At 46.8% G+C, this 22,144-nt stretch overlaps 1 protein-coding gene across 1 annotated transcript in view; it reads left to right on the top strand.

Moving 5' to 3' along the window:
• Positions 1 to 17,711, top strand: part of WLS (Wnt ligand secretion mediator) — a 92,906-nt gene extending 75,195 nt beyond the window's left edge. Inside the window, exons 10-12 of the mRNA XM_046645344.1 lie at positions 89 to 172; positions 6,726 to 6,879; positions 16,748 to 17,711. Coding sequence (XP_046501300.1) covers positions 89 to 172; positions 6,726 to 6,879; positions 16,748 to 16,857 — 348 coding nt within the window. The 3' untranslated portion in view covers positions 16,858 to 17,711. The remainder of the gene's footprint in view (positions 1 to 88; positions 173 to 6,725; positions 6,880 to 16,747) is intronic.
• The last annotated feature ends 4,433 nt before the right edge of the window (positions 17,712 to 22,144 follow it).

Genomic DNA, 22,144 nt, shown 5'->3' with positions numbered 1-22,144 from the left:
AATTAGCTTTGTATAGATTTCTACATTGATAAAAGGATTGGTGGTCGCTGGTGGAATGTTAAACTACTTTTTCTCTCTTTCCCACTAGGGGCTAATTTTCAGGTTCAAGTTCCTCATGCTGATCACCTTGGCCTGTGCTGCCATGACTGTCATCTTTTTCATCGTGAGTCAGGTGAGTGGACCCTGAGAGGTCAGGCGAGACTGTCCCTGGACACCTGCACAGAACGTTCCGTGGAGCTACTGAGAAAGGAGCAGGAGGTTATAATGCTGGGCAGCGGATCAAGCCGTGTTCTTTTAGGCCGCTCCAATCTAGGACTTGTTATCACCTCGCCAGAGGTGAACTGAATTTTCCCTTTCGGTACAGCCTCTAGGAGGAAAAAGTTGCTAAATAAATTAAAAGCCTGCTGCCGGATTGAAGGGTGCATGTGTGGCATTTACTTAAGGGGAATAAACTTTTCAAGCTCTGTAGCAGAACACCAACAAGCAAGTATTAATTTGATCTGATCCCTATCTAGCATTAACAAGATCCTTTTACACAGTCCACCAGCCACCCTTTGTAATAATTATGTTGGCACTTAAACATAAAATGTAATTCTAAAGTCCCCTTGATAGAATATTATCTTTTGCTGGTTATTCTCAAAATTCAAAATTTTGCTGTACAATCGGCCCCTCTATATGCACGGGTTCTGCTTCCGCGGATTCAACCAACCGCGCATCACATACGATGCTTAACCATCCACAGTCGGTTGAATCCACGGATATGGAACCTGCGGATACGGGCATCCGGGCATCAGAACCTGAGCATCCGGGGACTTAAGCATCCTATCCGTGTGGGGTCTCTGGATACTGAGGGACAACTGTAGTATCTCAATAATGGTAATGATAATAATTGTAAAATATTGGTGACTTGTTTTAGAAAATGGAAAGTACTATTTAAATCTAATGTATTAAGTATCATTCATTTGAGCTTCACAAAAATCTCATGGGTAAGTAGGGTAGGGATTATTATCCCAGTTTGCAGAATAGGAAATCGAATGGCCTTAGAAATATTTCCCATTTATGCTTTTTTCCAGCTGGGTGGGACTGTGGATGGATTAGGTGACAGTTCTAAGGGTCAATTTTCTTATCTGTAAAATGGATAGAATAATAGTATGCCACCCACAGAAGGTGGCAGTGAGGATCACAGGAAGTAAATGCTCCCAGAGCGATTTGTACAGAGCCTGGCACCTTGTGAGCACAAATGGCTGTGCTCTGAGAAAGAGCCAGAAGGGTGAATGTCGTGCCAAAGGACATGTGATACGTCGGGGACCAGAACTTTTTTTACGTTTTTGGCCACTTGTTCTATCGTCCCTGTATTTGGCCAGCATTGAGCGTGTTAGTATACTGTGCAGGTATAGCCTTAGGACAAGACTTGCCCGTTCCTGCTGCACGTTTCCTTCTAGTAGAGGGGCTGCTGAGCTCTTCTGTGCCATGGACCCCTCGGGCAGCTGGTCAAGGGTATGGAGCTCTTCTTTGAACATTTTTACACGAGTAAAATAAAATACTTTGAATTTCAAAGGGAATCATATAAATAGACAGGTGATATGTATTTGCAGTTATACTTATTACAGAGGACGAATATATATCTATAACTAATTGATATGAAAATAGCATGATTTCTCTTGGTGACAAAATTTCAGGTACTACTGACATTACAGGGATTAATACATTCAGAATTGAAAGAAATGGGTAACTTTCAGTTAGCAACTGGCAAAAATAAAGATAGACATTTTTCCCATTCCAGTTCATGGACCCGTTGAATTCTATCCAAGGACACCCAAGGGTGCCTCCCACCCAAGTTAGGAGCCCAAGAGCCCTGTTGGCTGTGCCCCCTGGGCAGTGTTCATGTTGGAAAAAACAAAGCAAATATACACATAGATCTTCCTAAGTTCTGTTCCCCACATTGGTCTTGACCTACAACAGTGCTGTGTTTGTATCAGACTGTTTGTTTATAAAAGCTTGGAGCCTTCAGTCTCCACTCCAAATGCAGTGAAAATATTTCAAATTCTTGAATGAGTTTTTTATTCAGCCAGTTGAGGCTCAATCGAGGGTGTCTGAGGCATAAATTAACCCTTGATTGATTCCCTTGTGGGACCAGATGCTTTCCAGTCCTCGTGTCCCTCGGTGACGTGCCGTGACACCTCATACGGCCAGTTCTGCAGGGCTGGGAGAGCAGGCACGCTGCTCAGAGGATCAGAGCCTCAGGAAGGTGGGCTGAGGAGGAAGAGGCCATGTCGGGACACCGCGTCCTCAGGAGGGCAGCAGGAAGGGACACTTTGGGTCCTGACATGCGCTTCTGCCTCCTTCGAAAGTGGCAGTCACTCTCCCACTTTCTCTCTGGTCTCTGCAGAGAGTCCCTTCCACCTGAAGTCAAGAAGGGACCTTTGGCCGAGCTTTAAGGTACTACATGTTGCCTGAATTTAACCTTGTACATATTTAATTAGTGCACCTTTTAAAGCAAAGGAGGACAATCTTCCTCCTTCCTTCTTCCGAGGAGCCGAGTTTGTGGCTTTTTTTGGAGAAAAAGATTAATGCTCCATTGCCCCCGTGTTTTCTAACACGGCTCCAGCCCGTGGCTGGCTTTTTTTATCTGCTGCGACAGTCAGCCTGGAGTGGATTTCAAGTCTAAGGGGTAGCAGCGAGGTCTTTTGGATTCCATTAGCTCCTCACATTCCTCCTGCTGGGTTATTTTTTTTAAGGTTTATTTATAGATATGTAAGACGTTCTCAGGCATGGCTCTCAGTGTCTCAGGTACTGTATTAATACAGTCATCAGAGGATTTATTTTTTAATGTCGTTTTGGAATGTCTCAGCAACGAGTTCGCCTGAAAGAAAACCTATTGGGTAACTTTTTGAAATAGATCCCAGCCTTAGGTAAAAGGAAGGTATTAAAACTGCCATTATAGTTTCGGGCTTGCTGGGAGAGCTTGCATTTAAGCCCCATGAAATATAATGCGAGGGGAGCTCGCCGGGATATTGCCGCTCGGAGGCCAGGAATGAAAAGCCGACGGGAAGCTGTGGAATGCAGTGACCTTGCGGCTTTGTAGCTGGGCACTGAGGTGCCGGCTTTTAATGCCTGCCATTTTAATGGCCTCAGTCCTAGCAACCAAGGGCTGATATATCACAGTCTGGTATTTGAGTCCCTTCCCCCTGGAAGAGAAAGGGGCGTTCCCTTTAGAGGTGGCGGGCAGGAGGGAGCAGAAGTGTGGGGCTGGGGAGAAGGTCGCCGACCTTCACTGAGGGGACCCCAAGGTGCCTGACAGTCAGGTCAAACCACATGCAGCAAACTCCCAGAGAGCTTGTCCCCGGCTCTTTTTTTGTGTGTAATCACTTCATTCTGTTCTTACAGAGGAAATGTTTCCAGTAAGAGAGCCTGTGTGTGGGATTTGGAAATCTTGTTGTTAAGTGGAATGTTGGTTGTCAAGACTACTGGGTGTAAAGGGAGCTGACCTTCACTTGGCTCCAGGGGTATAATTGGGTGGTTTCACACAAAAGTAAATTGTTCAAATGTTAAATCAGGAAAAACCAGGACTTTTAGAAATAAGACTTAGGCAGAGGGCAGATGATTTTCTTTCCTTTTTTGGTGGGGGGAGCTACCTGATTTTTCTCTCTTAAAATTGAAAGGGGGTGACTCTCACCTCTCTGCCTTGGCATTAATAAGATTTTGGATTTACAAGGCCTGCTCTGTGGAGGCTGCTTATTGTGGTGTGTGTTGGTGGGAATGTACTCAGAGCTCAAGATGTCTCCGGCATGAATAATTGAGAGAGGAGAGGAGAAAGCACAGTCGAGTTTCTGAACAGCAGAATGACACTATGTGTGCAGTTCGTTTATGCAAATTCAACTTCTTGCCCTCAGCAAGATATAATACATTTAGAGATCGCAAATTAAACAGTATGGGTAATTCTGCATCTCCATTCTAAACAACATGCATGTGTCCCCAAGTAAGCATGAGATACGGGGGCGTGAATCTGCTGTTCCTCCATCACTCTCAGTCCTCTGTGCCCCTCGTAGTATGAGCATCTCATTTCAGTGGTTGTGCTGTAAAATTGTATTTTGCATATATATCCAGTGTATTATATACCATACATTGCTACGTCTGGGGCGTATAGTGCATATAACTATACAGATTTGAATATACAAGCCTGTGTGTGTATATATTTATTGTATACATAATGTGCATTATGGTCACTTCAGTGAATTTTCAAAGGAAATTTGACCTTACACAATAGTTGCCTCATACGCTAACTTCAGAGACTTACCCTTGTTTAGAGTAGTATTCTTCCTGTCGTGTTGTATAATGATTAAGAACACTTCTTTTGGAGTCAGAGCCACGACTTTCTGGCTGAGTGATCTTGAGCAAGATACTGCATTATTTCTGTGTCATGGTTTACCCCTGTGTTGGGTGGAAATATTACCTACCTACCTCATAGAGTGGTAATAAAGAGCAAATAACATCTTGCATGTAAATTTCTTATTATAGTGCCTGACACATCATTAGTACTGAATAAATGTTAACTATTGTTATCCTTGTTATTATTACAAAAGAGTCTTAGCTTTGCTAATATCTGTAACGACTTGTTTTAAGTGATAATAAAGGAATACAATAGAGAGCGATATTTAAATGAAAAAACACTTATTACCTATTGACCTCTCCTCTTACTTTTACATGCAATTGTTGTGATTTACTATGGACTGCAGTATTTTCTCTCCTAAGAGTGACTGTTTCTATCCCCTGTCCACCTCCACGTATGTGCGCTGGCCTTCCTGCACATCCCTGTACTTTTCCCCACAGTCACTCAGCAAACAGCTGTCTGTTGAGCGTCACTGTGTACCAGACATGAAAGTGGGTGTTCCCTAGGTGGATCAGTCTTGCCCATCCCAGTGAGAATGAAGTCTACCAAAATTGTCCATACTGAGTATTCTCAGATTGCATCGCAGGAAGTAGCGTCTCTTTCAGGACCTTCCTCTAGCTGAGGGGCCCGCTGCCTTATCGGGTGGAGGAGAATAAGAAGTGCCATTCTCCATCTTACCTGTAGTTCACCCAGCCTCACCTCCCCCCTTACTCACATCTGGAAGAGTTCCCTGTGTTATCACCACATAGATTTTCAGGAACTCTCTTAAGGCTTCCTCTCTCCTTCCATTACATGCATTAAAAATCATCTTAAGGTGTCCTACTTACTGTAATTTTATAAAGTTAGGATATTCTGTGCTTAAAAGTAAGAAGGGTGACATTTGGAGACTTTTCTAAGAAGTCCTAAGTAGCTTGAATACTGGTACCCTGTTCTGAAATCAGTAATGGTTATGAAATCCTTCTTTGCCAATAAACATTGTTAGGCAGATCATAGAGTGCATTATTTTCCAAAATAGAGAAGAGTTTGTGGCAGTGCTTTGTTATGAATCACAAAAACGAAAAATTATTTATTACCCATGCCAAGCAAAAACTGGTAAGTCTATAATCAGTTAACCTGGTTAACTGACACTCCAGGTCTTTCAAAAGGAAATACCTGTGTTTTATACCTTGATAGTGCCTGGGCCCCCAGTGGGTCATGGGTTGTAAAGAGGGTAACCAAATGAGTATAGCCACCCTGCCTCATAAAGGACATGAAATCAACCTGCTGGGGAATGTCATTAACATTTAGATGGGGCTCCTAGAGACGGTTCATGTAACCCAGCCTCATTAAGCTATCCCAGGAACATTGGTCCAATACTTTCTTTCACTCCCATTTAGAATTTCCTGTATCAAGTAGAAGTGGTCAAAATCATTCACTGATCTCAGAGCTGGCACAAATTATTAGCGCTCGGCTCAACAGTTCTGTTGATAGATGGCGTCATCCATATGTCATCAGACAGCCCTTCAAACTATCACCAAGTTGTTAACACAGACAAAAGCAGCTTCAGAACATTCTTGCAGAATTGTACAGCATAGGAAAATTTCCTAATTACCTTCGTGAGTGACTTCTATGGAGTGACATTGTATAAATAAGTAAGATTTATTGAGTGTTTACTGTGTGCCAGGAAATTTCTAGAAATATTTTTACTTAATTCTCCTCAGCAGCCCTGCAAGTTTTTATTTTTACACTTAAGGAAACTTCAGTTCAGAGTCTTATCTACTTGTCTTACAGCAAACAGAGAGGGAGTGGTGGAGCCTGGCCTTGAACCCGGGTCTCTGACTGGAAGCCTGGGTCTTTCTGCCTCTCCACACTGCTCCCCATTGTGCACTCGAAGGGTTCATCTGTTTGTCTAATCAGCCTTCTGCACCGAGCCCCTGGGTCTGTCAGGCACTGACCGTGGAGCCGTGGATGAAGCAGAACTGGTCTCTGCCCGCAGGGAGTTCACAGCGAGCAGGGTAGACAGACAGCAGAGGAAGAATTATAGTTTTGGATACTGATTAGACTCAAACACAACTTCTTTAAATTCCGGATAGCAATGTACTGCCGTTTTAGGAAGACACTTTCCCCCAGGTGATTCTAATGTGCAGACAAGACGAGAACCACTGACTTTGTGCCTGACCATGGTAAGCACCCTATTTACTCGTCCTAGTGTGATTCAGATTAAAAGATGGAGGCTGACATGGCCCTTCGCTTTGCCCATATGTAAAAGGGACTTGGTTTTTGTATTGGTTGGTTCCTGAGTTGGTGTTATGTTTCTTCTTGGTTCCAGTCGAATGTCGCTGTCCTTTTTCCATAGGTGACTGAAGGCCATTGGAAGTGGGGCGGCGTCACCGTGCAAGTGAACAGTGCCTTCTTCACGGGCATCTATGGGATGTGGAATCTGTATGTCTTTGCTTTGATGTTCTTGTATGCACCATCGCATAAGAACTATGGGGATGACCAGTCCAATGGTGAGTTCCAGTCTCTCGCACAGCTTAACTCAGGACAAGTAGGCTGCTGTTTCTGTAAGACTTAAATAGCGAAGGCTCCGGGTTCCCCAGTCAAACTTTTCCTCCAAACGTCTCCTAATACCGGGAGACAGTGAACGAGCACCCCTTGGGACTCTGGAGCCATAACACAAAAAGCCAGCACAAAACACGTATTTCTTTGTCTTCATTTGTCTTTTTATCTGTAAAATACACTGGGAATATTGCATTCTAGTCTATAGTATGCCCCGGTTTTAGTAAAAAGTTAAATTTGCTTTCCTTAGATTTTTGAGCACAGTTGGCCATTGGAAAGTATGCCACGTTATGCTTCTAGCTTGAGCATCCCGATCCTAAGACATCAGGTGGAGTGGGCCCTGAGCGCTGAAGACAGAGCTGGCTTCCTTTTTCTCCTGTTCATTTTCCTGCAGGGGTGTTTGTTGACACACATCCAAACCACTAGCTGTCCTCCTGTCCCCTGTCTGGTCCTAAGTGCTTGTATGTGCTGTCTGATGTTGATCCTGCAAAGAGAACTCAGCCAGTCTGGTCATCTTATAGATGAGGCCCAGAGAAGGGAAGGGCTTACCCCAGGTCTATCCCCAGCCATGGCAGAGGGCATGCCACCACAGCCTAGGCCAGTGCTGTCAGCAGGGACTAGGTGGCCTAGTGAACAGCTGATCTGATGGCTCCTTTCTCTTTGGAAGCCAGTCCTATCTGTTTGGCTCCGCCCTCATTCTTTCTGTCTTTTTCACACCTGCGTTACCCTAGCCACAGACTTGCTGTTCCTCAAATATAAGCTGCTCTTCCTCAAATCAGAACCAGTGCCCTTAACTCTGCCTTGGAGCAGAGGCCAGGGCCTTACGGCCTGCATGTCTCCTGTGGCACCAAGGGTTGGCCTCGCTCGTAGGCAGTGCTGCACGAGTGTGTGTGGAATGAATTGATGCCTGTCCTGCCTCCATCCGGGCCTGATGAAACCCTCCCCTCTTGTGGGCCCATTCAAAATGCTTCCTCCTCTTTGAAACCTATTCCTGATCACCTCATTTGGAGTCCGGCAAACTACTTCAATCGAATATTGTTGCCATGGGATGTGGATAGGTTTTAATAGTCAAATAAGTTTGAGAATCATTGGGTTTTTATCAGCATTAATGAGGTTTTTGCTGCAAGACGTCTTAATGCCTTGAGTACATTAATTTGTACTATAAGTCTTTTAAAATGGGTGGGATAATAATAGCATTTCCCCAATGATTAAATCCTTTGGGGACTCCCCAATGATTAAATCCTTTGGCTCGGGGACCCGTTTCCCAGATGCTGTCCTTTGGAACTAGTGTTCTACGGACAGGCTGGGGGAATACGCTTACACTGTTCCCATGACACTCACGTGTAGACGTGGTAGATGAGTTTACTGTGCCTCCTCTCTCCTGCTGGAGCACTAACTCCCCCAGGGCAAGGACTGGGTTTTACTAGTGCATTGAAAATGTTGAGTGAAATAATGCTTTAGAAATAAGAGTTCTAGATTAGCTTTCACATTTCACAGATGGGCCAATGATCCTGAGAGGGAGGTACAGGAAGGCAGGTGATGATGAGAGAAGGAGCAGGGAGAGGAGGGCATCTGTGTTGAGGGTGTAGCGTAGTGGGATGGTCTCCGCCCCATCTGTCTCTGGTACTGCACCTGCCACTCCCGTGCAAGAGCATCCTAGACATCAGGCCTCTCTTCCTCCCTACTCCTTGACTTCTCATCACACTCACCCTCAGGTCCATCTCTGGCCATGGGTCTTGGGCAAGAATAAAGACTTTTGGCTTACCTACCCACCTGCCCAACTCTTGGTTTGATTGACTTCCTTTCTAGAAAGTTTGTCAGCTCGGCAGCCTTCAGCTTCCTCTCCTGCCAGCACTCAATGCTTTACTGTATGCATGGAAAATGGGAGGATATGGCCTCTCCAACTTGGACCTCCATAACGCCAGCAGGAAAGGATTCTGGGCTTGTGAACAAGAATCGTGATTTCATTTCATGGTCATCTGGTTGGACTTTGACAGAAACCACAGGGTCCTGTCCTTGGCTTGAGAGTATTAAGCAGGAATCCAATAGCTGGAGTTCCTGCCTTCCAGGAAAATACCACACAGAGCAATTGCTGGACTTCCTGGGGTGTGGAATGGTAACACTAATGGGTAATAGGTTCGCAGTGCTGACCGTGTGCTATAGTAGCACTTGATGTACGTAAACTCTTCTGGTTGTTTTTGCTATGTAACTATTGGTAAACTGCTTAACCTCTCTGTGTACCACTTCTCCCCACTGTAAGCGATCTCTGAAAGTCCTTTTGAACCATGAAATCCTCTGGTTCTCTTTCTTCCTGTTAGCAAGGAAGGGGCGGAAGAGCACTTGCTATCACAAAGTGGCAGCCCACAGGGTGATTCTCTCACAGATAAGGGCTTCCCAAACACTGGTGAGAATTTGCCCAACCCCAGCACTTTCAAGAACATGGAAGGCCAGAGCCATGGCCAGCCCTGCAGAGGAAGAGTGCCAGCCTGCCAGCCTGTTGGGCTAGATGCTTGAGTTGCAAACCAAAGTATTAGGCAGCTCCCATTGGGACTTCTTACTCTGCACAACAGCCACCCTGCTGGGCTTGAAACCTTGCAGTTGAGGATAGCACTCAGTCTAGTCCCCATCAGACTTTTTTGTTGAAGACAGCTTGATCTGTAATTTCACAGAAAGCTCCAAAGCAAATTCTCAGCAGGACGCCATATCCCCGAATCCCTTGCCAAGCAGTGTTTGGAAGCGTTCGTGGCTGTTCTGAATTGTCACTATGGCTGGGACATGCTGCTGTCATTCAGTGGCCACGTTCTAGGGATGCTAAATGGCCTGCAATGAGCAAGACAGTCCCTGGCAGTAAAGAATTGTCCTGCCCGAAATGCCAATAGGGCCCCAGTTGAAAAACATTCTTCAAGCAGTTCTGTGGGCAGTCTCTTTTGGGACCCTGTCCTGATCATAAACACAGAGTCGTGTGATTTGAGCAGGTCCGCGATGGTGACATGATCAGCTGTGACGTCACGGCAGCCCGTGAGCCCCCGGCAGCCTGTTGTACCTTCCCCTGCCCTCCCGCGTGGTCTTGACCTTTGCATTTGGAAGGGGGCTCCTGCACATTGGGTTCTCTGGTTATTTCCTTCTCTCCTCCCTCTGACTTTTCGTCTCTTCATCTGCTGCAAGACCACACAGTATCCTAGGAGTTGTGGAGTGGCTGCCAAGATGTGCAAACTCTTTGGAAGAAGCTTGTTTGGAATATTATACCAAAACCTAGCAAATGAACTCTCGGGGGGACACACTGAGTTTGTAAATTCTCCGCGTCTCTGGATGGCATTCCTTCTCCCGCAGGCTTCCCAGGCTCCTTGTCCTTTCTCGTGGAAAGTTTTCGTTTTTAAATTGCTTTGGACCACCTACCCCGCTTGCTGTTAGGGTCCAGAGCCAAGAATTCGGATCTCTTGCTGTGGAGAATGAGTCCCAGGTGCATGGTGCTCTTGCCTTCATGAGATGGGTCCTGGATGGACCTCTGGAAAAAGCTCATTTTCAGGAGCTCAGCAAGCAGTTTCTGATGAGCGGAGGTCAAAGGGGTTAAGGAAAAAGAACCACTGAGTAGGGCTGTTTGGGAGGCGGAGAGGGAGGCCAAGAAGCGTCAGGAGGGCCTGGGTCGGAAGGAAGTGAAGGCGAGAGCATAGACTTGGCTTCCTCTTTTTGGTCAAGGAATGGACAGAGAAAACCAAAGCAGACGTCAGGTTCAAGAGAGGCTGGGTTTCCAAAGGGCATTTCCCTTCATGTATTCCTGCTTCTCTTTTATTGTGTGGATCAGAAAGTGACCCTTAGAACCACTGAACGCCTTAGTACTTAGCACTGGGCTAGGTTTAATAAGATGGGGTGACGTGAAGCCCAAAGGAGTGACAGAGACAGTCCTTGTGCTCAGGGAGCTGGTAGCCTGGTCTGGGAGATAAGACTTCTCTGCTGCCTCCTGAGACATGTGACAGGACAGCTCCAAGCCAGAATGTTTTCATGTTTCAGGAAGCTGATGGGTGCCACAGGGCTATGGCGCCCTGGCTTTCTTCTTGTTGGTTGACTGATCGTAGCTGCAGTGCTGGTATAAACATGTGCACGTCAGTCACTGTATCTATATGACTACATATGTGTATGCTTACATATAATCATTTTATGGGTACAGGTTCATACACACATCTATCTATACATACATCTATACACACATACACATAATTTTTTTTTAATTTAGCAAAGCTATTTTAGACCTCTTTCTTTCGAGGACCATTCACATTTTCTGTCCTGCTTCTGCTGGCTTCTCATTAAAGTTGTTCTTTTTACCTGTTTCCATAGCTAATCTGTGAATCATTTGGGATGTCTTCGCAGGCAGAGGGGAACTGCAGTAGGCTGCTGGTAGCCCCTAGCTCGGCGCGAAGGCACCACCTCCCAGGGGCACAGCATCGATGCCCTGCACGTGCGACCAAGTGCCCAGACCTCCTCAGTCAGCAATTCATGTGGAAAATAAAGCTGGAGCTGCTTATGAATCAGACAATTCTTGATAATAGCTTTCATTTTTGTGTTCTTTCATCTGTGGAATTCTGGTCAGAAAGTTTTAGGAAAAAAGTGAGAAACGGAATTCCTGACTGGATGACTGTGACTAAGGGGAAAGGAGACACTCGAATTGCCAGCCGGCTCCTTTCTATTTCTGTTCGCACTAAATGTCTTCCGTCTGGCACATTCATTCTGCTGGAAGCCACCACAGCAGCCCCGGGTCCCATGTCTTGGTGGGTAGCTACCACTCGGTGTCAGTTTTACTTCCAGAGGGCTCGAAGGTCTCCTGCTGCTTGTTTCACAGGAAAGGTGGCTGTGGCTTTTGTTGCCTCAATAAATGTTAGGTCTGAGTCATGCGGCTGCCTTTTGTTGAGGGCTCTCCCCTGGTTGCATGTTCGATGACCCACCCATGGCCATCCTGGCTTCTTGATGTCTGTGAGCAGTGATGGGACTGGTCTTACCACCAGGGTTGAAGTGGATTCTGAAGTGGGTCTCCACAGCCTTTTCCCATTCCCAGATGAAGATGGGGAGCAGGAGACAGGCCGTCACCAGCTTGGTACCTCCTCGTGTGCTATTTGAACTGGAGCATTTTCTGCCTCCTGCCTCTACGAGGGCTGCTGTACTGCCAGTGACCTGCCCTCTCCTTGGCCAGGCAATAAAACCATCTTCTCTGAGTCTTAGAATTACTGTCACCCCACCTTGATAGATGGTACCTCAGTCACCTTCTTGGGAGGACCTTTTAGCTTTCTAAATGCATTAGTTTTGTAGGGCAGCTGTAACAAATACCACAGACTGGGCAGCTTAAACAACAGAAACGTATTTGTTTTCTCACAGTCCTGGAGGCTGAAAGTCCAAGATCAAGGTGTCAGCAGGGTTGGTTGCTTCTGAGGCTTCTCTCCTTGGCTGGCCTTCTCCCTGTGTCTTCTCGTGGTCCTCCTCTGTGTATATCTGTAACCTGATCTCCTTTTCTTATAGGGACATAGGTCATATCGGATTACAGGGCCCACTCCAATGACCTCATTTTAACTTACTCACCTCTTTAAAGACCCGTTCTCCAGATGTAGTCATGTTCTTAGGCACTGAGGGTTCGGGCTTCAGCAGGGGAATCTGGGAGAAATATCATTCAGCCCACAACACTGAGGTTTCACTCAAAACTTCTAGGTTTGATTGTGTCCACCTCCTTCCAGTTGCCTGGCACTGGCTGTGTGGAGGTGGAGGGGAAGTGGCTCACCCCAAGCCTGGTCTAAACTACCTCAATGGTCGAAAGGGATTGAGAGCTGGCTGGACCCAGGATTCCGGAACACTGGTCCACCAAGGCCACTCTGCCCCATCCCTCGGAAGGGATCACCAAAGCCGGGCATCCCAAGGCACACCCATTTCCTAGCTGAGGGTGTCTCCCTAAATCCCAATGGGGACACCAGTGCTGGTGCGCTGGGCTAGACCAGCCATGGGGAGCAGAGCAGGAGGAGGTGGACTGGCCTGTACTAGGCAAGTCTTGGGGGCGCTTCCACAAGCACTTACATCCCAGGGACTGTGTTGCTCAGAGTCAACAGTAGTCCTTTGCATGGAAATAATTTAGCTTTAGAAATACTACAGTCTCCTGGACTTTCTCATTCTGCTATGAAGCAGGACTCCATTACAGAGAGTTATCATTTGAGCTTAGCTTTGAGGGTGAATAGGAAGGAGGTCATTGTGGGACTGGAAACGATTATATGGAAAAAAATGAAGTCAGGAGTGTTATGGAAACAACATCAGCTTTGGAGGTAGACCCAGATGGTTTGGAATCCTGACTCCAATATAGACTGTGATGACTTCGAGAAACAAATAGGAGCTCATGGCGTGGGAGCTCTCTGGCTTCCACGTCTGGGTGATGGGTGTTAATTTGTCTTACCGGCTGTGAGGACAGAATTAGGTAGCCCTTATTAATACTAGAAGACTGCTGGTCGTTCCCAGATTCTGGGAAACAGTCTTGGAATTATCTTAGCAATTTTCCTTCTTTTTACTAAAGTAGCCACAGATACACAAATCATTAAAATGCTTCTAATCTTAGGAAGCTGCGCTGCTCATTGTGTTATGTCTCTCATTATGTCGTTAGAGTGCAGCTTATGTAGCTGTCTGTGTCCCCAGGACACAGTTAAAATTGAGGCAGTTAAAATCAAGTAGCAGCCACACACCTGTGGATGAGATATGCATCTATGATAGCCCTTTGAGATTAAATCCGAAGCCAGATATTGATCTCATTTTGCAATGGTTAGAAAGAAACAAGCCTTCATCTTACTGTTAATTTGCTGAGATGAATTGACATCATAACCAGGGAACCCGACTTCCTGCAAACTGAAGAATTCTGTTCTTTTCCTTTCTTAATTTATTTTTTTCTTTTTAGTCTTCTCCCCACCGCCCCCCCAAATAAGAAATGTGTCGCATTTTTGGAAGGGTTTTTTTTGTCTTAGATGAGAAGAGACTTTGAGCGTATTTGTGTACTGAGCAGCAGGAGCCAAGAGAGGGAGAATGACAGATGGAGCAAGACCTTGGCAGGAGTGGGAGTCGATGGAATGTGGAGACAAATGGAGGGATCCCCACTCCTGCTATGTTACTGCCATATTCCCTCATCCATTCCCCAAGGGAAAAAGTTGGCCTTCAAGGTACAATAAAACCACACACTGAACCTAGATTTTGCTAGCCAGAGTCCCATTGATCTGGATCCTCGTCCCAGCTCTGCTGGGAGCAAGCTGGGTCACATTAGAGAAATTAATTGCTTATTTGAGGCTGTGTCTTCACATCTTATAAGGAAATACAGGGCATGCTAAGCCCGTAATAGTGCAGATGGTAAATATTCATGAAAAACAGCTCTCCTTACTATCAGTACCCTGTATTGTGTGCTATACATTCTCTTTCATCCGATACAAAAGCAAAATTAATATGCTGAATTATTAATTTCATGATCATTGAAATGGTCTTGACTGTAACACATTGCACGTTGACTCGTATTTCCCTGGCAGTCTCATTGGCTGCTGGAAACCAGAATATTTACGAAGAGTCAGCACAGCTAAAGCTTGAGAGCCTGGATTCTGGAGCCTCATTGCTCCGATTTGAATCCCACATTACTATTTACCAATTTGGGCTTTGGGCAAGTTACTTAACCTCGCTGTGCCTCAGTTTCTTCATCAACACAATGGGAATGATGACAATAGAACCTCTGTCAAAGGACTGGAATGAAGATTGCATGCATTAATATTTGTAAAGTGTTTAGAATGGTGGCAGGCACATGGTGAGCACTGTGATATAGGTGCCTGTCAAAATAAAGAAGCCAAAGTAATTTAGGCTGTTTCTCCAAGCGGTCTGTAGGATCATACACATTGTGCAGGACCTGCTAATCGGAATCACATTTTAAGCTGAAAGAATTAGGATTTTCTGTTCAAAACCTGAGTAGAATCATCTTCTAGCGTGTATTTCTAAGAAGTCTTCAGTGGAAGGGCTTCCTTAGGTAAACACGTGGGGGTGTTAGCGGGTCTCCTGCGGTGGTCAGGACTCTGAAGTTTTGATGACTCGCAAACATGCAGATCATGAAACTGGCTTTGAAGTTCTGATGGCTCACACAGATATGCAGATCCAGAACTAGCTTTGACCAAGAAATTGGAGGCTCATGCGTGCTCTGGAAAGAGGAGTGGACTAGAAGTGAGTGAGAACGCAGTGAGAACGCAAGTCAGTGGCATGTGATATCTTGCTCATTGTATAAGGAATGGTTCAGCATGGCCACAGGCATCCCCCAGAAAAACCCACAGCAGGCTTTGTGCCCCATTCGCCATGCCCTGGCCCAAGGGCGGATGAGGCTGGGCTGATATCCCTTTAGTATCTGCTCTGCCCCAGGCCTGTGAATGAGACCTTTGCCCAAACAGTCCCAAAGGCCATTAGCCATCCTCTGCAACTGCTAATGACCCTGCTTCTGAGACTAGGGAATCTCTCAGGTACAGAGTCTCAGGCCAACATCTAATAAGAAGACCGATGCAGCTGCGCTGAGAAATGGGTCTACAATGAAAAACTAACATCAGGTGGCACAAGTGAGGGGGCACCAGCCAAGTAGGCCCAGTGCGTGGGTGGCCCCTTGGGTCCTAAGGCTGTCAGATTCACTGACGCCCAGCAATTCTCAAACTAGTGACAAGACATTAGTTGTAAGGGTAGGGCCAGAGCTTTTTTCTAAGTTATGGTATGGAATCCCAATTGAAAACAGCATTTACTTATTTAATTCCATGCTTTGAACTAGGCAAAATTTCACTCCCAGAAAATATGAAATCATATGTGCACAATATAAATATAAAAACCACAGACATAACTTTAACCTCTTATTCTCCAGCTCATCGTTCTTCAAATATGCACAGACATGTGCATCCCCCCACACCACAATCTGAGCACAACTGGGGCCTGGCATTTTCCATCTTCCCTTTGCCAGATATACATTCCCTTAATTGTCTTATGAAAGTTCACAGGCCCTAAGGGTTTAACTTACAGAAACTTATTTTTCTCCTGTTAGTTGAGAAAAGGCTGCATTGTTCCACTTTCGCAGAAGAATACTTCTGTCCATGGATGCTCAGTCCAAAACACGGGGGTTGTGTCCAGAATCCTGGGGGCAGCAGAAAATTCAGAGCACATTTCTGGTACTTTTTCCTAGAGAAGAAAACCCTTAATGGTCCCTGAGTGGATGACACATGGTACCTTCCCAACCTGTTGGTAAATGGGGGTAGGTATTGTTTGCCTTCACATGGCGGGCCGCTTGGTAAATTATTCACAGTGAGTGCGTCCCGTCCTGCCTGCCCTCCCAGCACCAGGGCGGCTGTGTTGGCTTAGCCCATGGGTGCGGCCTTGAAGTCAGACCTTCCTTCCTTGCCTCGTTCCCACTCTGTCGCATGTCTGCTCCCACCTGGGACCATTACCTTCCTTCGCTCCCAGCTGACGGGATGAGAGCAACCGCCTTGGGGGGGCTCTCGTGAGGATCAAATACAATCGCCTGTAAAGCGTCAAGAATAGCGTCAGGCACAAAGTAAGTGCTTGTTAAATGTTAATTACTATGAATGGTGGAAGCAGTGAGCTGATTCATCTGTTGTGAATGTCTCTTCTCTGGGAGACAGAAATGCTATGAAATTACCACAGAGTCCGAGGGCAAAGGTGGGGAGTTCACCCTGGCTTTCTCTACGAGCTCAGAATGTGAAAGAGGGGCATTGTTCCTGAGATGAGTCCCAGCTTTCTTCTCCTTCCTCCTTGAACACGTCTAACCCCCCCAAACCCCTGTTTCAGGCGATCTGGGTGTGCACAGTGGGGAGGAGCTCCAGCTCACTACCACCATCACGCACGTGGACGGGCCCACCGAGATCTACAAGCTGACCCGCAAGGAAGCCCAGGAGTAGAGCTGCAGCACCCGGCTGGGACTGTCCCCCGGCTCCCAGCCCCTCGAACTAGAGTGGGGAGCGTGCCAGAGAGAGCCCAACGTGCACACGGATGCTGCTGTCTCCTAGCTGCGGCTTCGTGGAGCGGCGGCGTGGATGTTTGTCAGTTTGCCTTCTGACCGTGGCTCTCAGAGGAAGCTTTCTGCAGCCACTAAATGCATTGTGTATAATAACACAACCTCTGGGATGACACATTTTCTGTGATCATTGTTAATTAGTGACATAGTACCATCAGTAGCAGGTGGTTAGTAAACCTCATGTGTTGGGGGTGTACTCCTTGGGGGATGGTTTGGGCCAGATGGGGTCTATATGGAGTGGAATATTTGACTCTTCTTCCTGTTTTAGATTCCGGGATAGATTTTAACAGCCTTTGCAGTCCAAGATGGGCTGGTGTCCTAGTCTTCTCACTCCTAGTCCATGACCACTTTTTTTTTTCCTATTTATATCACCAAGTAGCCTATTGAGTTAATATTTAAGTTGTCAATAGAAATGTGTCCCTATTTTTTATCGCATAATATAAAATGACTGAGTTTTATGAGGAGATCTATCATACTAGGGGCATTTCAGCCTTGAAACCAAATCTGTATATCTAATACTAACCGCTCTGTTGGATGTGGGTTTTAAAAAAACATTTGCTAAATTACCCAAGTAGGATTTATTGTATTAAACGGCCTTTGGGTCTGAAAAGCTTTTTTAACCTCTTGCTTAAAATGTGTTTTCTTTTGATAAGATGCTTCAGACAGCCTCCAAAAGTGTAGATCCAATCATATAAATAAACCTGTTATGTATATGCACAGATGTGCATGCACACGTCATCCTGTTCCACCAGTTCGCATGCGTGCAGAGTCTTTTTCACGTTGAGTCCGTGGGGTGGGGATTGGGTAGGGGAAATAGCTTTATGAGAAATTAAAATATTTTGCCATCAAATCGAAGTGTTTGGGGGGCAGATCTGTTTCTGGAAATAGGGTAACATCCCCCGCACTGCATGGTTAACCTCCCGAGGCTGGCGTGTTTGGAAACAGGGTGGGAAAAAACGTTCTATGATTTAGAAGCTGACATCACCCCCACCTTATTCCCACTTCCCCAAAAAGTCTGTTTCGTTGTTCTATTAACTCTGCTGTTGGAGAGGCAACAAGGTAGAGCAGAGAGAAAGAACACCGGGTCTCAGGGGAGAAGGCGCAGTCTCCTGTTGAAGGTCTGTCATTTGCTAGGGTGACCTTGTTGAAGCCACCTGACCTGGCTGCTCCCTCACCTGGAAACGTTCACTGCTTCACGGGGTTGCAGTGCAAATCAAATCAGTTAACGTATGTGGAAATGCTTTTTAAACTCTAAAGCCATATAACTGTGTTCTTCCTGGAGTCTGAACACACCTTCCTGAGCGTCCTGTCTTCAGGCATGCTGCCTGGAGGTCTGGGGCACGGTTGACTTCACTCACGCACTCAGGTCCCCCATCCTTTCTTTTCCCTGTTTTGTGACGGGAGGAGATGCCCGGGCTCTGGCTGTCCGCTCAGGCCGTTTCCTGTCCTGGTGAACATGTGATGGTGGGTGATCCAGTGCGCTCTGCATCCACTGCTGATCAACCACTGTGGCGCCAGGAATTCAGTGTAGCCCGTGCCTCACAGTCTGGACGGGAAGATGAACTTAAAACTCGGTGAGTGATCCCCTGACCCAGAGGATGGCGAGAGTTTCTCCTAAGGACTTGGGGAAAGGGCCTGAGGTAGGCCTTCAAAAAGAAGTGTGATTTTACCAGGCCCAAAAAGCAAAGAGAAGTACAAAAATCACAGAGGACGTGAGGAACAGAGACTGTCTGGATGTGGCTGGTCATCGGGCCTGGCTGGCACGCAGAAGGTGAGGAATTAGCAGAAGATGCGCCCCACACACCTGGGAGCCAGAATGAGAAGGGTCTTTAATGGTGTGGTGAGAGCTGTAAGACTTAGCCTAGGGTTTCAGGCAGAGAAATGATGTGATCCGAATTACCACCGGAGCACAGAAAGGCTGGACAGGCCCAGCAAAGAGATCCCGAAGGCTGGAAACAGGGCAGCCGTAGACAGCATGGAAGGAGGGGAGTGATTTTGGAGATAGAACTGACAAGGTCTGAGCGTTCTGAACATGGGCCTCAAGAAAAGCAAGAGCAGAGCCCAATTTCAAGCCCTTGCTGGGCGAGGGAACGGTCTGGCCCTTGACTGAATCAGAGGTTTCCAGAGAAGTGTCAGTGGGTCTACAACATTTATCAGTAGGAAAAGCCAAGTCTAGCAAGCTTAGCCAAAAGAGGGGCTTGCCTAGAACTGGAGTATCTAATGGGTCCATGGGCGAGTTGAATTAACCAGAAAGCTTGGGAACCAGGACAGCCCTGAGGGATCCCAGCACCAGGAAGCCATGGGCCTTCCCCCTAGGGCAGTACCATTAACGGCTGGGCCCAATCTTTATCTCTCTCCACTTCAAAACTAGCAGAGAGTACGTGAGCGGCTCAGCCTCAGGCAGGTGCCTGTGCCTGTGCCAATCAACTGTGCTCAGGAAGTCAAGTCAGATGGCTGCTAGCAGCTTACCCTGTGGATGGGGCTCAGTTTCCAAAAAATGGAAAATCCATCTGGAGTTGGAGAAACAATCAGAAAAGATCTATCACAGGGGGCGAGATGATAGGTTTGGATTTGCCTGGGCTGGGCTTTAAAAGCCATCTTCTGGAGGAATTGGTAAGCTAACAATTGGAAGTGATAAGCGAAGCAGACCACTCAGGGCAGGAGATCTGGCAGCCATTGTCGCAGCAAATGAGGAGTAAAGCTCACTCCTCGGGCACAGCATCAAAGTGTCGGGAAGAGGACCCGAGTGTGAACCAGGCATGGCCACATTCAATAGGTGAGAGGAAGAAGATGAGGTACACTTCTCAGGAAAATGCGAGATGTTAAAGAAGCCAAAGAAAGAACCAGATTCATGGGGGGAAAAAGGTGTGATATCCTGAGAGATTCCACAGCATTTAAGGATTGAATGAAGCCTGCTGGATTTCATGGTTCCTGTGTGAGAACTTCTCAAGGGCAAGGGCAGAAGTTAGAGAGGGGTGGAGCAGTCAATGGGTGGTCCTGATGGGAAGGGAAGAGGTGGGGTGGGGGCTCCAGGAGGAACCAGAGTAGAGGCCAGGCTTGTGTTTTTTAATCTGGGGAGAGAACTGGACTGAGTTTGTAAACCTGAGGTGGGGAGAGCCAGCCATGAAGTCAAGATGATAATGAGGCAACAGAAGCCCAAGGAAGGTGCCCCAAGGGAGACCAGAAATTTGGGGTTAAGGAGACGGGTTGATGGGTTGGCTTTGGAAGAGTGGAAGGACACTTTCATTGTGAGACAGAAGAGAATAGATGGATGTTGGAGGAGAAACTCGAGGTTGAAAGGAGAGAGGTTGCAGCCTGTCCCTCTGTGTGTTCTGTCTTCTCCACAAACATGGAACGCCACGCAGGAGTTCTGCTCAAGAAGTTTTCAGTTTCAAGAATGCAGGTTGAACACAACCATTTTCAATCAGTGGAAAGTTCAAGAAACTCTTCAAGAGGTAAGAAAAAGCCCTTATTAAGAACCATCAACCTGGGGGCTGGCCCCGTGGCCGAGTGGTTAAGTTCGCGCGCTCCGCTGCAGGCAGCCCAGTGTTTCGTTAGTTCGAATCCTGGGCGCGGACATGGCACTGCTCATCAGACCACGCTGAGGCAGTGTCCCACATGCCACAAGTAGAAGAACCCACAACGAAGAATATACAACTATGTACCGGGGGGGCTTTGGGGAGAAAAAGGAAAAAATAAAATCTTTAAAAAAAAAAAAAAAAAAGAACCATCAACCTGGAGAAAATAGTCAATTATCGGCCGTGTATACCACTTTTACAAATCATCATAGAGTTTTTCAGGTAACTTCAAAAAATATTATAGAAAAGCATACGATTTTCCAATTATCTGCTTTTAAAAAATAAGAAAATTCACCAATATATCAACAAATAAAATACAATTGCTTTTGCAAAGAGAAAACAAAATCAGTTTTGTGTTGGTCAACTCATTGGGTATTCACTAAGTGTTATTCCTACATTTCTTCCTTAGGGGAAGAAAATGTCCATAATAATGAAATAAATGGCTCCCCATATGACCTCCAGGTAGTTTAGCATTTCTCAGAACCGAAGTTAAACACTGGAACAGTTCTGATGCCTGAGTCCTTCAGCGCATCTCTCAGAGCTGGTGGAGCCCTGGCAGTCTCGCCCCTGGGGGCTAGGCAGGTAAGAGAAGGTTGAAAGAAACTCAGAGGGGAGATTGGTCTTGGGTCTCATCCTCCTCTTGGCAGTTCCAGAAACCATGTTTTATCAGCTCATTCCAGCTGATCAGGCTCTGAGAGGCTGACTGGTCCCACTGGGGAATCTCAATAAACTACAGTTCCCACGCAATCGTTACAGCGCAGTGTTCACATATGCTGTGGCTCCATCGTCCCAGACACGTTCTTCATTGCCATTGTTGGGCAACCGTGGAGGCTCAAAGGAGAAATAGAGGAAAGAGAGAACATCTCGACCACAGTGAAGCCTGAGGGATCCAAGGAAACTACCCCTCCCTAAGAAGTGCCAGGCGTAGCGTTGGTGAGGGTTGGTGAGTGAGGAAGGGAACACACCCCAGCTAATCCCATCTCTGTCTGCTGAGGAAACAAGTTCTTTGGGACCCCTGCTTTATTTGATTCAAGCAGACTTTGCTCCTTCCGCGGACGGTCATCATCAGGACATGTCGGTGCCGCGGCTGTGGCTTAACCGGCCGGGGCAGCCTGACTTTCCTGGAGTATTGCTTTCTCCCCTGTATTTCAAGGGCCTTTCCTCCCGTTGCGCTCCAAGGACCATTCCGACTGGGCAGCTGGCTCTCCCCACCACGTTCTGATGAGCGACTGACTTCGTGGCGTAGGGGCCACCTGCTTCCCGAGACCCGTCAGCAGCGCCCTTTCTCCTGGCATTGAAGGGCCTTCCAAGCATCCTCGAACCTCTGGTGTCCGGAGCTTCCTGTCTCTGGGACCTGTGACGATGCTCTCAGCTTCGGCCGTCGAGAAGGCCCTTCAGGTTGAGAGCAGACCCTCCTTGTGACCACGACCTCTTGTTCTGACTGCCCTCCTTCCTCAGGTTGGTCCCACTCGGGGCTGCTCTTCTCCAGCTCCGGCTCGGTTCCTCCACGCCCCTCGCACACTGACACGGGTTCGGACCGCTCCCTCCCACTGCCTGTTAACTGCATCCTGGTTCCTCATTGTTCCAAAACAT

The sequence above is a fragment of the Equus quagga genome, chromosome 18 (genome assembly GCF_021613505.1).
Source record: "Equus quagga isolate Etosha38 chromosome 18, UCLA_HA_Equagga_1.0, whole genome shotgun sequence".
Lineage (NCBI taxonomy): Eukaryota > Metazoa > Chordata > Mammalia > Perissodactyla > Equidae > Equus > Equus quagga.
The sequence above is the reverse complement of the archived record's forward strand: the minus strand, read 5'-3'. Positions and strand labels throughout refer to the sequence as shown.